The 16,796-nt window shown below is 53.3% G+C and overlaps 1 protein-coding gene across 1 annotated transcript in view; it reads right to left on the reverse strand.

The window, feature by feature from the left end:
* KCND3 (potassium voltage-gated channel subfamily D member 3) overlaps positions 1-16,107 on the reverse strand; it is a 227,773-nt gene extending 211,666 nt beyond the window's left edge. Inside the window, exons 1-2 of the mRNA XM_068540494.1 lie at positions 16,050-16,107; positions 8,149-9,326 (exon numbers count right to left, since the gene is read on the reverse strand). Of these exons, the coding sequence (XP_068396595.1) occupies positions 8,149-9,254 (1,106 nt within the window). The 5' untranslated portion in view covers positions 9,255-9,326; positions 16,050-16,107. The remainder of the gene's footprint in view (positions 1-8,148; positions 9,327-16,049) is intronic.
* Between the last annotated feature and the right edge of the window lie 689 nt (positions 16,108-16,796).

The following is a 16,796-nucleotide window of genomic DNA, read 5'->3' on the forward strand; positions in this document are numbered from 1 at the left end:
GGGAAATAATGAAGGTGATGGGATTTTACGGCATCGCATTACAAAGGAGGCGTCCCCAGCCCCATGCATTTCTCCATCAACTAGCTTGTGTGTGAGGTGGCACTTATATTAAAACGATTTTTCTGATTCAGTTTAATGACACTCATTCGAGTCCTGACACCCGGAATATGATTACATGAGCTAGATGCAATCTCCCTCTATCCAGCCATGGTCAGCAAAGGCTGAGTTATCTTCCCTCCCCAGCAAGCCCCTTCCCACCAACCCATCATTTGCATCGAGCTGGGTGGAGAGAGCTGGGGCTGGGGAGAAGAGGCCTACGTTCTGGTCTGAGAAAAGCAGTCTGGACAGAGGCAGGAACACTGGCCTTGACCTGGAGGCCACAGTACATGAGCCTTTTGGCCGAGAGCTATGGGTTCTTGAAGGCATTGTGGTAACTCCTTCCTCCTCGTCACAAACAAGTCCCCATTCAAAGTTGGTTTGAATTCACTACTATACACTCCTTCCAAAAGAGATTGCTAAGGGTCTGGTCCCCACTTCCCAGGAAAGAAAAACTGACTTGGTCATCACAAAGGATGAACACTTAAGATGTGACTAGAGTGTCAGCTTCCTGGAGGGGACCACCTGTCTGAGGACAGGGCATGGGGGAACTCACAGAGAAGTCTCTGCTCCTCTCCTTGCCCGGGAGTAGCTCCCGGCCATGATGGCATGTGGCCAAGAGCCCTGCGTGGCCTGGGACAGGCGCTCCCACCTGGGTGAGAGAGATAAAAATCCCCATGTAGTTACCAAGGGGTTCTGCCCCTCCCCTGGGGAGACGGAGGGCCAGGATGTCTTTTATTTACACTATTTTCAGGCAGAATAATTGCTGCTCCTCAGGAAGAATCATGTTTGTGTTTATGGGTACGTTTAAAGGGGGAAACCCAAACAAAACCAAACAGAGAGAGAGAGAGAGATTGATTTTGAGAGATTCCGGAAGAGAGCTGTGAAATGGGCATCAGCGTGGAAATCCCTTTCCGAAAATCACAGCAATTTGAACTGTTGGATTGGAAGAGCAATCTAATGTGGTGACTCTGGTGTGAAGAATGTCGAAGCTCACATCCCACCCGTGGGAATTCACCTCTCCCTCCTCCGTAGCCCTGAAGCCCTCCGCTTGCCCCTCTGTGCCGGCAGCTACCACAGCTGCTGACTCTGAGACTCCATTTCAGTTTCTGAGCCAAGATCGTCCCCGCATGGTGGTGCCCAGCCCTTGGCAGGTGCTAGGGAAGTTCTGCCTGGGTTGAAGACAACCCCAATCAGGTGCAGATGCTGCCACTGACTGCCAGTTCAGCCCAGCCCTGCTCTCAGCTGGCCATCCAGCTCGGCCTATGGGGCTTGTCCGTTCTGTGCCAGAGTCCGGGAGCCATCCTGCAGGCCCTTGAGGTCTCTTCTTGTGAAATGTTTCTCCCAGCGGTGGAGGTCTTTAGGAATGTGTCTTCAGGCCAGTTCTCTGCCATGGGAGCTGGTGAAGCTTTCAGCTGGCAGGCTGACAGCAGAACCAGCATGTGTGTCCTGTGACCTCTACCTTCAAATAAATGCAGAATCTCTTCCTTCTCCCCTCTCCACTGCCACCACCACCCTAGATCCCAGCCACCATCATCTCCTGCCCGGATTATTGTGGTAGCTTCTCCCATACAATATATTCACTACCCAGTACCCAGAGGGATCCTTTTAAGACATGAGTCAGGTCTACTCAAAACTCTCCAGTGGCTTCCCATTCTAAGCAGATTAGTGAAAGGCAAAGGGCCAAGTCCTTGAGGTGATCATAAGGGCCCTGCATGAGCTGCTTCCCACTACCTGCTCTTGGGGCTGGGCCATAAGCGCCTTCTTGCCCTTCCAAGAATAGTGCACCAAGGCCCCTCCTGCCTAATGGCCTTTGCATTTGCTGTTCCGTCTGCCTGGAATGCTCTTCCCCAAGAAACCCACATTCCTTCAGGTCTCTGCTCAAATGTAACCTTATCTGAGAGGCCTGTCTTAACCTTCTCATCTAAAATAGCAACTCCCCCTTGCTCTACCCCGTCTCACACTCAGCACCCCCAATTTCTCACATCATGCTTTATTCTTCTCTGCAGCATGAATTGCTGCCTGATAGGACACATGTATGTATGTATGTGTTTTTCTATTTACTGTCTGTTTTCCTCCACTAGAATGTAAGCTCCACTGGATCAGGGGTTGTTTTCTTTGATGCTGTATCCCCAGAGCCTAGTAGCTACTCAAATATCTGTTGAATAAATAATCGAATGGAGGGATACTTCATGGGTAGGGGGGCTTATTTATGGCTCTCTTTGTGCTCCTCCCTGCCCCAGAGTCTGCAGTGGGAAGCCTGGCCAAGTAGCCAATAGTGAAAGACAAAGGCTTCAACTTCCCTTGCAAGAAAGCCCCAACTCTGTTAGACTGACGTCAGAACCAGAGAATGCCCTGCTTGGTCTCCCCATCTCCACCCACCCACAAATATCCTGTCGGACATGACCATATAACCGACATTCAGATAGCACTTTCATTGGTTCTCACAATGGGCAGGAGATGGTTAACAAGTGAGAAGACTGAAGATGGGTAAGCTGGGGTACAAACCTGTTTGGCTGAACAGATATATATGGAGGCCTAATACATATCAGACCCTGTGCCAGGCATGGATCATACCACGATCTTTGGAATAGAGACCTGCCCTTGAGGAGCTCATATCCTGGGGGAAAGACACATAAACAAATAAAGTTAATAAAATGTGGCAACTGGCAAGACAGAGGTATGCAGGGGCTGCAGTGGGTGGCGGGAGGAGGGGCACGGAGCTCCTGGAGGGCTGGGAAGGTCTCCTGGAGGAGACGATGTGGGCTGTCTCGAAGGGTGACGGGGGTTAGCCAGACACAGAGCAGAGTGAAGGGTAGTCTCTGGGTGACGGGAGGAGTGTGAGTAAAAGCCTCTTTTCTGACCTTGGTCTACTGCTCTTCCCACCCTCTCTTGTTTTGGTTCAAAGGAAGAGAACTGAGTCTCATTCAATTCATTTTGTCTGTACCTTATGTAGGGCTGATATGCCATCATAGTGCCTGTGTATTCTCAGAGCCTACCATGCTGCCCGGTACACAGGAGGCACTCAGTAAATGTTGAATGAATGAATGATTCCTTGTTGGGATGCAGGTTTCTACTCTTAGGAATTTCAGCACCAGAAAACTGTTGGTTAAAAAATATCAAACCGGGTTTCCCTGGTGGCGCAGTGGTTAGGAATCTGCCTGCCAATGCAGGGGACATGGGTTCGTGCCCTGGTCCGGGAAGATCCCACATGCCGCGGAGCGGTCGGGCCCGTGAGCCACAGCTACTGAGCCTGCGCGTCTGGAGCCTGTGCTCCGCAACGGGAGGGGCCACGACAGTGAGAGGCCCGCGCAACGCGATGAAGAGTGGCCCCCGCTCGCCGCAACTGGAGAAAGCCCTCGCACAGAAACGAAGACCCAACACAGCCAAAAATAAATAAATAAATAAATAAATTTAAAAAAAAAAAAAAAAGTCAAACCAAGAAAAGACCCTGAGGTCATTTATTCCCAGTAAGTGCACTCTGATCAAATCTCCCTGGGCAGGGACCCACCACCATCAAAGGTGGCCACCGTTTGGCCAGTGTCCCACACCAAGGCATTTGGAAGGTGGGAGGAGGGTTGGTGGGCCCCCCAGAGGCAGCGAATGATGGTGCAGCCAGAATTTCAGGCATTGAAGGGTTAACAAAACCACACCTCTGGTTGTCTCCACTGGGGGAGCCTGATCAAGTACCCCATTCTGTGGAGTGCCTGTGCTGCTCTCCAAGGCCGGGCTCCCAGTCTCCGGAAACCTCAGGCAGGACCCTTCCGGGATTATGCTTTAAAGGGAAATGCAAATCATCTGGAGGCTGCTTTTGCTTGGAAGAAGTAAAAATCGATTCTGTTTTCGTTAAAGTGATTTTTGGACACTGTCAAAAGCTCTCTCATCTCAGGACACGGGGTGAAGACAGGCTGCCGGTCTCCATTACGTAGCCAAGCCAACCGGGCAGCAGCGGGCCACCTCATCAGGAGCGACACTGCTCTGCTGCTCCCTGCCCTTCCCGGGTCGAACTCCCCCTCCCTAAGATATCCAAGAGCAGCCCCACCCCATCCAGGCCTGGAGCTGGTCCTCCGTGGCCCTGCGGATGCTTGCTCACAAAGCTCTCCTCCCCTCTTCCCCATGCCCCACGTGAGCTTCACCCACGGACTGGCCCAGGCAGTCCGCCCAATGGCGATGTCAAGCAAAGTCAAATAAAATGAAGAGGGAAAATCTGCTTTGAAAAAGTCTGTGACATATAATACATTCCCAAACTCGATGTGCTGGTCTTATTTAATATTGGGAGTTCCGTATTATCCCTTCCCTCTGGTAACTGAGATAACTGAGGATTTATTTTATTTACAGCATCCATTATGAGCACAGAAATTAATCCTTTAATGGTGAACGTGGGAACTCAGCTGTCAAGGGGGCACAAGGGAACCCTGGGCTGGGCACAGGTGTCCTTCCCACCAGCAAAGGAGGTGGCAAAGGAAAGCCATCCTCAAGCGTTGGTGGCAGCTGGGCTGTTATTGTCCTGTGTGCTTCAGGTATTTTGAGAAATTAAATAAATGGGAATAATTGGCCCCAGGAGATCCCTCCCTGGAGGACACCTGAAACTCATCAGCGGATCCCGGGAAAGCAGGCAGAGATGGCAGCCAGAGCCAGGAAGAGCGAACTCCTTCACTCGGCACATCAGCGCTCGGCCAGTCAGTCAGCTCTGCTCTGCGAAGCAACTCAAGACAGTCTCTCCAGACTGGAAATAGGAAGCAAGGGAAGGCTTGGGCGGGGAGGGTCTGGAGACTGGAAGAATTGCTGGGAATTGTTGGAAGCAACTGGACAGAACATGGAACGAGGCAGAACACTGGCCCTTGGTATCGCACAGCCACTTGGGGCTCAAATGCCGGTGAAGAGAAAGCAAAAGACAGGCTTTCTGGAATGGTCGAACAAGCTTACAACTAGCCAGTGAATGAGCTCAGGACAGAAACCAGCCGAGGAGAGGAAAGGTTTCCAGGGTCTGGTGGGTAAGACCTCCAATAAGGGCAAGAAGACCCACACAATGCAGCAGAGCACGCCAGTCAGGGGGGACCACACACCGGGTGAAGGTTGCCGTCCTCTCTCCCTGGGGCCAGGGCTGGGGCAGACACAAATCTTGGGTCCACCCTAGAGAGAGGACAGGCGGGTCTGGAAGGGACTGAGAACCGTATCAGACCAAGCAAATGGAAAAGGAGCCCCATTCGCATTGCCCCATCCATTTAAAAGTGTTTTTTGCCAAACACTGGCTGTGTATAGCCGAGCAGTGAGCCTGGTGATGGTTCCCACTGCCAACTCAGGTCAAAGTCAAAGCAGCCCAGTCCAGCACTGGGCGACACCAGCCAGGGTGGAAGGGAAGAAAACACCTGCTTTCCCGTTACTTAACTGAGGTTAAGGAAGATATAACTAAAAGGCTTCTTTTCTTGTTCTTGCCGGTGAGTCTTTCCTCGCCGAGGCTAGACGTCTTGATGCACGGGGAAGGGAAGGGTGAGGAGTCCACAGTGCCCACAGTCAGGGGGAGCATGCTTCTTCCCACGCAGGTATCCTGCCCTTCCTCTTTGTCTCACTCTCTGGCAGAGTCTTCTTGCTTTGCCCCTCCCGCATTCCCAAAAATAAATGTGAAGCCATGACTGTCCACCCCCTGACACTGGACTCGACCTTGATTCTACAGAGTGAAGGCTAAAGGAAATCACTGGTCACCCCAATGACAGTAAAACACTGGATTTTGCCATGAAAGCAGCCATTAACTTCCAAGGCAGAACTTAAACTGGCCAGAAGGAAATGCTTTATTTATAAATTCCCTGTGTGCCTAGTGAGGTGTCTGTAGCACTCACTGCACTGATGCTTTCTTTCTTCAATAGTGATACGACTAGAATAGACTATGACACCCTGAGGCCATAATAAAAAAATAACTCTGAAGGGCTGATTTCCACCTACGGGTCCTGATAGTACGGAAACAAGTAGAGGGGGGAATGAGAAGAGAAAGGGTCCTGGAGACAGCCAGACTGGTATTTGCAAAGCAGCACTGCCCCTTAGCAGCTATGTGACTACAGGTATTCACTTAACCTCTCTGAGCCTCGGCTGCTGCATCTTCAGAGTTGTATAGAATTTTTCCTACCCTGCAAGGCTATTGTGAAGACTTGAAGAGATAACATGTGCAAAGTGCTCAGCACACTGCTGACACATAGTAGACACACATAGGCTGTTATACTAATAAAAAGTAACGGGCAGGTGGTCCCTGAAGTTTCCACTGATCTCCTCTGAAACGGTCCCACTGTAACTCTGACACCCATCCGTCTGTCCTGTTTTCTCCCCATGGTGGTCCTGAGGCATCACTCTGGTGTCATGAGTCCCACCAAGGGGCACTTGAGGGCACTGGACAGTCAGAGCCATGTCAGAGCGCAGCCATGGAGGTCCTGGCTGTGGGAGCGGTCCCTTTCAGGAAAGCGAAGGGATGGTCAGGTTAGCACAGAAGCAGCAAGTGTGCTTCCTTCTCCATGACACGTGGCCAGCTCTCCAGCCCATTTTAATCCCTAAATATTCCACTGTGCCAGGAAGCCACATCCACCCGCTGAGCCAAGAGAGGCAAGGTCAAAGGACCAGACTTTCTTGCCCATCTGGGTGGGAGCAGCTATTTGGAGGCTGCGTGTGTGTTGGAAAGGGAGGAAGGGGCAGGGTGGACTCTGTCAGATGGACAGAGGTGAATGGAATGCCCCCATCGTGGACAGTGACACCCCTCGCCCTCCCCCTTGCTACTCCCTCCCATGTGGCAGAATGACAAATGTAATCATTTTAAAAGGTCCCGTCACCTGCTCAGTCATTCCCAATAAGCACATGCGGCGCTATGGAAAAACCGATACCAGTGTCACAGGGTTTCAGCCAGGAAAAAAAAAAAATCGAATCACCAGAACGCCACGAACCGAATTGTCAAACACCAAATAAAAAGCTTCATGAATTCTCCATCAGCAATATAATGCTTCCTGGCCTAAGCAAATATAGACCCAGCATATGAATCGTGAAGGGATTCTGCATTAGCCTCAACGAGTTGCAATGGCTGAAGCAGCAACCCCTAAGAAATACACGTCTCCGTAAAGCTGCCTTCATTGGCCCTAATCCTGTTAGGGTGAAGATTGTAATCTGCTTCCTCACCCTCCATCCTCTGATGGAAATCTTCACATCCCAGTACTGCAAATACATTTTGGTGACCTCAGCTGCAGAGGGGACCTCGGGGAGATGGAAGAGACAGAGTCACCTGTGACCTCACTGAGCGCCTCTCCCTCCCTCTGATGATATTGCTGCCACTGTGTCTGACCACATGATCCATTCAGAACATCTCACAATCGCCCAGGAAGGCCGCATCATTCCATCACAGAGTCAGGCTGAGAAAGCAAGACTGCTGTTCCTTCAGTGAGAAAAAACAAATCAGGTGCCCCACTTTGCAGAAAACCCAAGTTCAGAGTCCCTTAGAGAAAGTCTGTTTAGAGCTACTGAACCCTTGAGCATCTGTGGCAGCAGAGAAGAGAAGTAAGGCAAAAGAGAAAGCAGCCTGCAAATACACGACAAGGGAGAAATGCAGGAAGGATCCAAAAAGAGTGTTCTAGGTGTCTTCTGTTAACGGAAATCTGTACCCTCCTGACCACACTCGCTGAACTTCTCGCTGTCTTCTTCCTTCCTGCTACGCCGTTTTTCTCCTCAAGGCAGCCCTTGCAAGCACAGATGCATATAAGCATGCAGCAATCGCCACTCACCTCTCCCTCACCACACACACATACACAGAAGGCATGGCTGAAAAAAATAAATGGTGATTTAATTTTCCGTGTTTTGTAAAATACATGCCACCCCCCCCCCCCCAAAAGAAAACTCAATTCCGAGACTTCTGTCCTCCCCAAGCAAATCATTCACGTGCCTTCCTCTTCTGATGAGGGGCTTCCCTTGCTCCTACAACTTGGAGAAGCGACTCCATCCTCCTCTACCCAATCCTGACACCATCCAAAGCGTCATCGTCAATCCAACCTCCGCCCTTCTCCAGTCCAACAGAGCAGGACTTACCCCAGTGTGGTCATGGTGACGATGGTGTACCAAAAAGAGGCCGGGATGCTCGTGAACTTGCTGGCGGAGGAGCCCTTCTCGGCATAAAACATCACAGTGGCAAAGATGATGATGGCCATGGTGAGGGAGAAGAGGAGGAAGCCGAGCTCAGAGGCACAGCTCTTCAGGGTGTAGCCCAGGATCCGCAAGCCCTGGGAGTGGCGGGAGAACTTGAAGATCCTGAAGACACGGAAGACCCGAAGCGTGACGAAGGCGCCCGACACGTCCTCATTGTTGGTCATTACCAGGCCGATGTAGTAGGGCATGATGGCCACCACGTCGATGATACTCATCACGCTGCGGATGAAGCGGTAGCGGCTGGGCGCCGCGAACAGCCGGAGGAGGTACTCCACCGTGAAGATCATGACGCAGGCGGTGTCCAGACAAAAGAAGGCCACCGAGTAGCGCTCGCCACACGGCAGCTCCTTGCTCCCCGGCACCGTGCCACACGGCACTGTCTCCACCACGTTGGTGATGACCGACACGGCAATGAAGAAGCCAGTCACGTAGTAGAAGACCAAGGCCAGCGTGCTGGTGTGCGGGTTCTCGAAGGCCCGCCACATGGTCTGGCGGAAGCTGAGGGAGGGCATGGACTCCTGGTTGTTCTCCGAGTCGTTGTCGTCCATGAGCCGCTCGGCGTTCTCCCTCTTGCGGTCCTTGTACTCCTCGTAACAGCAGTCGCCAATGATCTCGGGCAGGATGCCGTAGAAAGCCAGCTCGTCGTCGTAGGCGGAGATGCACTCGTAGCGCGGGTAGTGCAGCTTGCCTGTGCGGTAGAAGTTGAGGACGCAGCGGAACACTTCTGGGTCCCGGTCGAAGAAGTACTCCTTGGTGTCCTCGTTGAAGAAGAACTCCTTCTCCGTGCTGCCCAGCAGTGTGTCCGGGTAGCGCTCCAGCGTGGTCCGCCACGTCTGGAACCTCCGCCCGCTCACGTTGAGGACGATCAGTTCATCCTGCCGCTTGTTCTTGTCTGCGGGGGCGAGGGGCATGGGGCAGTTGGCCACCGGCATCCACCCAATGGCCGCAGCCCGCGCGAAAGGCAGCCAGGCTGCGACTCCGGCCGCCATGGTGACTCCAGCTCTTGGGCGGCCACTGCTCCGCCACCCCGCACACCAGCTTGAGAGTTAGTTCAGCGACCCCTGGAGACAGGAAGAGAGAGCGGAGAACCAGTGAGTCCCTGATTGGCCCCCCGGTGGGAAATGAGACACAGGGAAGGGTCATCGGTAAGTGAAAGAGCAAAAGTCTGGAAGGCAAATTAATGGAACTGAAGTCACCACCAAAGAGAGGGGACTTGATTCTTTCCCCTCCCTTCGCTGGGAGAGCACTTAGCACCCACCGGGCCGTGCAGCAGTGTGGGATCACCAGAATTTGTTGACTGCCTGACAAACTGTCAAGTTCCAAGAGGGCTCAGGAGCATTTGGAGGGAAAGCGTCTTTAGCAGAAAGATCTGGGAAGACGTGGGTAATAATCAGCTCCGAAAGGTTATGGCATTATTACGAATTTAAATTGGGAGAGGGTAAATGAGTTCTCATTAAATGAATTTAAAAGTGGGATAAACATGCTAATTTTTATTTCTCTCTTCACCCACTAGGGTAATCAGGAATGGCATGTGGATGAGGGAGATCAGGTAAACACATTCTTTCCACTCTTCATGGGTGAGGAGGCTGGGGCTGCCCAGGTCTGGACAATTCTCTGAGATGGCAGGTGACCACAGTAGACCCAGGATTTGGTGGAGTTCTGTCCCCGAGTCCCATGGAGAAGGCTGACTCTGGTGGAGGGCTACTCTGGGACATCCAGCAACCTCGTGTCTAATCACGCCCTCAGAGCCATAATAGAAAGATGTGGCAGAAGCTGTGAAGCCGGGGTTCCTCCCCCACCTTGCAAGGGACTCTTGGATTCTTGGTTCACCTGCCTTCCATGCATTGTCCCTCTCCCTCCCAGAGGAAGCTGATCCACGCTTATTGCCATCTCCAGACTCCTCGCCTCCCGTCTCCATCTGCCCACCATCCATAACTCCCTCAGGTTATATAACAATACTCTTTCCCAAGCCAGCCTCTTTCACCTGGCCTCTCTCCACCCTCAGAGATTCCCCCAGGGCTGGGCCACCTCGGCCCTTCACTCACTGCTCTCTGAGCCACGCTGAGTACACACTTCCCCATCACCTGCGTGGATGGAGGGAACAGTGGCGCGGAGAATTATATTTGGCTTTGGGAAACAGATTCACCTTCCCAAATCTGGCTTTTTAAAGATGATAGTGAAATGACTCTGCAATCCCAAATGTATACCATCTGTGGGGAGACATGTGGTGACACAGAAACACACGTAACAGCAACAGGAAATTGTTTGGGGTTGACACTCATTTTCTCAAATCCTAAGCTGATCACACAGAACCAATCCAGACTCAGAATTATTTGGACCCTCTGGAATTCAGCTGGTTTAAAGAAATGAGGCAGAGGGGGAGTCTTGTAATGGGATTTGATCTTCATCTTTCCTTGTAACTCTGCTTGCTTCTCCTGACTCCCAACTCTTCTAGGTTTTCCAGATCTCTACCCCCCTCTCATTCCTGAGCCACCACGGACTTTCCCACCTGGATGCCTCTGAAACTGGACAGGTGTCAGCTGAGTCTACCTCCCTGCAAAAAAGCTGCTCTCCACCTTTTGTTCACGGCATTCCTAACCCCGGGCCTGTCGCCTTGGCCATCTTCTTCACTGCTCCACCCAAAGAGGTGCCAAATAATGAGACAGGAGCTCTACTGCCCTCATTAAGGCCTCACTTCCTTCAGGCCTCCTTCCCACTGGCCTGCTTGTCTCTCATCCCCCACCCCCCCCTCCCCGACCCTGTTTCTCCTGTTCCCAGTAAATTCATTCTTCTCAGGGTAATCTCCCTAAGCAAGATTTCCCCACAGCCTACAAAATCAAGTCCGAACTCTTTGGCGGCATTCTGGCATTTCCATAAACGGATCCTGGTTTATCATTCCAGCCCCATGTCCCACGCACCCATCCTAGACCACAGACGGGCTCATGCGCAGCCCTTGTGCGTTCTGTCTGCGGGCACTCTTCCTTTCTGTTGGGAATATCCTTCCCCTTCACCCAGCCCTCCTGTTAGAATACCACGTGTGCCTCACTCTCTCTGTGATGCGCCTTCCTCTCCCCACTCTGAAGTTCTCTCCTCCTTTGGGCTCTCGGCACTTTGTTTGCCCCTCTTCCCTAGCACCTATCGCCCTCTCGCCTGGATTACAGACACTCTCTGAGTGTCTTATTAATCATCATGGCCAACAATAATTGAGCACTGACTCTATGCCAGGCACTGCACTGTCTCCTGTGGATCATCTCATGTACTCCTCACAGCAACCCCAGCAAGAAGTCTGAAATTCTGCAGTCTGCCAGCTGGAAAGGGGCAGAATGGGGATCCCACCTCGGGCAGTCTGACCCCACACCACATGCCCTGAGGTGCTGTGCTACACTGCTTCTCAAGGTCTTCCTGTAAGAAGAATAGTAGCTGATGTTTACTGAGGGCTGACTGCCAGCCAGCACAGTACTGCATGCTTACATGGACCACCTCAAGCCACCCCACCAACACCCCCAGGGGGCAGACACCACTGTCGTCCCCATTTTGCAGGTGAGGAAGATGAAGTATGAGGAGGTATAACTGGCTAAAGGATGTAATAATTAGGCAGAGAGATTTAAACCCAGGCAGTTTCAACGTGGAGTTCGAGGGTATAGCCATGTCTCTTCCCTGCTTTCCCCATCCCACACTAAGCTCCTTAAGGGTAAAGCCCGTGATACCTCAACATTTACATGGCAACTCAGGAGGTAGTGTAGTCAGTGCTCAACCTACTGACGGTAGGTGGGAACCCAGATTATATAGATGTCGTTTGCAGTCCATCGATTTTACTCCATGCCGTGCCTATCAGGGGTTTTCAAGGCTGGGCATTCTCTCTGCAAACACTCAGTAAACTCTGAAGATAGATCTGAATAAAATGAACCCAATTTAAGTGCCTCTGACTCCCTGTGGCTCTCAGTGGAGTTTTCCCAAGGAGCCAATCTCTGCCTCAGTTTCCCCCTCTTCGTGCTAAGGAGCATATTCACAGGTCCCTCTGCTTCCTCATAAAGGGAGGTTGATTCAGGTGTCACAGTAGGCATCAGGAATGACAATGACATTCCTCTAAATGTCACCACTCAGAGAAGAGTAAAACAGCGCAGGCCCGATGAGTTCTTGATTACGGGAACTGAGGACAGAACAGGGGGATCATTCATCCACGGCAGTGAGTAATCCGCATGCCACTGCTGCTGCTGATAGAAGACTTGGGAACACAGCCTGTGCATTTTATATCTTTCTTCAAGAGATTTACCCTTATAGCTCCCTGTATTTCCTTTAGGTTACTAGGAGAATTTGTAGTCCCTAAGCACACACTCAGCTAGCTTTTTTAAGGCGCAAGGGAAGTTTGGGAAGCAAGCCTACAATTTAAACATTGGTGACAAGATAATTCCAATTCAGATTTAGCCAACATTTACTGATCACTGACCGTGCAGTGGGCACTGGTTTAAGCACTTTTACAGCAACAGTTAATTAATCCCACAAAAATCCTATGACAGGGGCATTTATGCTGACAAGTTTCAGAAAAGGAGCTGCGACTCCTTCAAGGTGACCGCACTCCACGTATATGGGAGTTGACGGTTTTCCAGGAGGCCACCGATCAGCTCACTGCCACATGGCTTTCTTGACCTAGGTATCGTCAGATACTGATGTCCCCATGGAAGACAGCAGGATGTGTACTCCCCTCACCCCGTCCCCAGGCAGCAGAAAGCATGGGATCTGGATGCCCTGCACTCCAGTTCCAATTCTCTCCTGACCTTGTGGAAGCAAGCCACCATTACCCTCCGGGCCTCACAACCCTCATCTGTCAAATGAGATAACTGGACAAGAAAGTGACAAGGAGATCTTTAGCTCAAATAATCCTTGATTCTACTGGATCCAGGACATCAAGCCTGTAGCTCAGGTCTCGCTGAGACCTCTCCATGGCAGTCACCCCTGCAAAGCAGGGAGCAGAGCATCTGGGTTTGTTGCTGTGGGGACAGAGTTAGTCTGAGCCGCCTTTGAAAGGGCAGTTCTGGGAATGTCTGATGAGGCTAGTGCCCAGAAAAGGGCACACAACCGGCATTGCTTAGAACTCAAGGCAATCAAAGGCCCAGTTCATCCACAGAACCCCTGGCCACCCCTCTGGAGGGTAAAGAGGGCCAGGCTCCAGATCCCGGGCCCTGGACCTCTGACTATTAACATTCCTGCTTTATCCCAGAATGGAGCTCAGAAAGGCAGGAACTTGAGGGGTTCCAGTGGCAAAGAGTAAGAGACCACTGAGCCAAGAGGTACCCTGCAGCACCCTGCTTGGGCCAGATATGCAGCTGTACACCCTGAGAGGGTGGTGTCCAGTGCTGTTTCTCCCTGACTCCCAAGCCTCACTGCCTGCCACTTTCCTCTACCAAGCTGAGCCCCATCACCTTACGCTCTCCACCCCATGCCAATCTCCTCTTCTCCAAGGGCCCTGGGTATTTTACCAACTGCTCTCAGATGAATAATTCAGAGCTGGGGTAGGAAGAACAGTCCCTCTCTATCTATCATAAAAGCCTCTGGTCCCAAGGCCAAACTTTGACGCCATGCATTAATCCAGGACAATCTTCCAAAAGAAGGCCAGGCAAGAGCTAGGCTGTCTCCAGAGCTTCGAGCCCTGTTCCCCTGGTAAAAGGTACCAAAAAGGGAGGAATTACCCCATTGCTACTTTCTGTGTGAGTGTGTGTGTGTGTGTGTGTGTGTGTGAGTTTTGAAGGGGAGGAAAAGCGTCCCCACCAGATACCATGCCTACGGCCATACCAGCCATACCCTCCACACAAACCCTGTCGGCATGACCCGGCTCAAGCAGGGCTTCTCCAAGGCCATCACCACAGCGCTCACCCCCTGATGGGCACCAACACTTACTGGAGCCGACCTGGGTATGAATTCCTGCAACAGGCACAACAGTGCGGCCCCATTTCCAGCCAATGGCACTGCACAGGCCTCAAATGCCAAGGTTTTACTAGGACGTGGACGCCTTACAAATGAAAAATCTGAAGCTATTTTTGTTTTTGGCAGAAGAGTTTGACAGTGGGAAAGATGGGGGTGGGGGGAGGATGGGGAAGAGACATTTAAAACAGGTGAGTGCTGAAATGACACAGGCAAAAAAAAAAAAATCCTGGAAAAGGGAAACATATTCGCCTGCTGTAAAAAGGCAGCCCTGTTAACCAACTTCTCTGGAGGAGGTAGAGGGCCAAACGTGGGCAAAGTGACCAGGCAGCCTGTCCTGGGGATCGACACCTAACCTGAGCACAGGCACAAGGCAACAAAAATGTCATGTCACCAAGGTCTGCCCTTCAGTGACCTCGGCAGAGAGCTGGGTGTGGAGAGGCTCTGGAAACTTTTACTTTCCACAATTTTACGACACATCGCTCAGCCCAGAATAGGGCCAGTCTGGGGGAGGAGAAGGTCCTCACAACTCAGGGGGCATTCTCCTGTGCCCACAGGGTTTGCATAAGCAGGCATGAAACTGACAGGGTTCCAAGCTGGGGATCTTGGGGTACAGGCCTGGGACACACACAGAGCTCCTCTTCTCTGGCACTGCCGCTCCTAGGCTGGCCAGGGCACTTTCCTGAACTCTTGATTTTTCCTCCAGCCTCTTCAACAGCGAAACGGAACAAGCCACTAATCTTTCTTCCTCTGGGGGTCCCTTGTGTACTTGCATTTTATTGCATTCAAGTAGAGACAAGGAAAAATAAACACATCTATTCCCACCCCTGTGCCAACATGTCCACATGGGGAAAGATACACGTTTTGCACTGAATTCGTGCTGGCCCAGGCTCCCTTTCTACAGACATTAAATATCCAGGTTCCCTTGAAGTAATGGTACAAAAAAGCGCAAACCTAACCATCACTGTACATTCATGCAAAATACACCATGCACCACAGAGCAACCAGGTCTTAAATAGATCGCATTGTACCTAGGATCGCGAGAAAGTTCAGGCACCCTCTCCTAAGAAATACAACCGAGCCTTCTCTTGGCTATCAGATTCCAGGTCCGGAACCTCAGCCTGTTGCTGACATATCACGGCTGCCCAGGATAAAAGCAGAACATCTTGGACTCGATTCAAATGTCAACACTAAGCAAGTGCAGGAATTCAGTTGATTCCAGGTAACTTCTCTGCCCAGTCCCTTCAGCGCCTCATCCCCAGTGTAAACATCTCGCAAAGTGAGTCTTTCGGAACGGCCTCCCCCGGGCCGCGTTGGCCCACGGTGTCACTCAGAGATCTTCCCCGAGCTCGCAGGGTGGAAGCGGCGTCGGACAGGACCAGATGTGCGAGCCCCCAGCCTCTGGCAGGCACACCGCCGGATCGCCCGGCTGGAGAACTTTCTGAAGCGCCCCAAACTGCCCCCTGCTTCCACCCTCAGCCATTTCTCTCCTTCTCCCCTCACAAGGAGCGGGGGACAGAGCGATCCGTCGCCACCTGCCGCCGGATCCAGTGGCGCTGCCTCTGGCACCCCCGAGGGAAGGCAGGCCAATGGAAGGAGGGCAGAGGTTCACAACCCCACCTCCAAACCTCACAGCGCCTAGCTGCCCCGGAGGTGGCTCCGCAGCCCAAGGGAACCGACGCCCCCGGGCCGGCTGCCTGCTCCCCCACGGCGCCAGCCCCACCCCCAATCCTTCCGGCGCCCCAGCGCCCACCCACCCGGGTGCAGGAGTGGGAGGGTGCCGCGTGGGCAGCCGGAGCAACAGGCGTGGGAGCAGCGCTCCTCGCACTTCCTGGCTCCTGAAGGCTCGGTCGCGTCCCTCTTACCTTCGGCGAAGCGAGCCCCGGGCCCCGCACCCCGCGCCTCGCGCGCGCGAGGAAGCTGAGGCCGGGAGCCGGGGGCCGCGGAGGCGCCGAGCACCCAGCAGCGCGGGGAAGCGCCCAGCAGCCGCGGCTCGCGCCGCTCCTCCTCGCCGGCGAAGTCTCTCTCGCTCCCTCCCTGGCTCGGTCCGTTCGTGCGTCTGTCTGTCCGTGGGGCCCTCCCTCCGCCGCCGCCGCCGCTCCAGCCCCGGCTCGGCAGCGCGTTCCCTCCCCTCCTCGCCGCTCCGCTCTCGGGCTCGCGGGCTTGCGGGCTCCCTCGCTCGCGCCCTGCCCCCGCCGCTGCTGGCGCCGCACGGAGAGGAGCCCGGCGGGCCACCGGCTGCCTGGCGAGGTCCCTCTCCCGAAGGGGGAGGTGGTGGGGGCGCGGCGCGGGCGGGGCGGAGAGGAGAGTCCGGGGGAGGCGGCGAGGCTGCGCCCTCGTCTCCCTACCGATTCCCGGCGGCCGAGCGGCTCCAGGCCGGGCTCGAGAGCTCGGGGCCGCCAGGCAGCGAAGGGAGAGATGAGGACCCGGAGGCTCGCCGCGGGAGGGTGCCCAGGGCGAGGGCGTGCTCGGGGGAGTGACTCCCCGTGAGAGGGTGTGTGTGTGTGTGTGTGTGTGTGTGTGTGTGTGTGTGTAGAGGGGCGCGCGCGTGAGCGAGGGTGGGGGGCAGGGAGACGAGGCAGAGCCTGGTGCGTCTCCCCAGGCCAGTGGAG

This window comes from Eschrichtius robustus, chromosome 3, assembly GCF_028021215.1.
Source record: "Eschrichtius robustus isolate mEscRob2 chromosome 3, mEscRob2.pri, whole genome shotgun sequence".
Lineage (NCBI taxonomy): Eukaryota > Metazoa > Chordata > Mammalia > Artiodactyla > Eschrichtiidae > Eschrichtius > Eschrichtius robustus.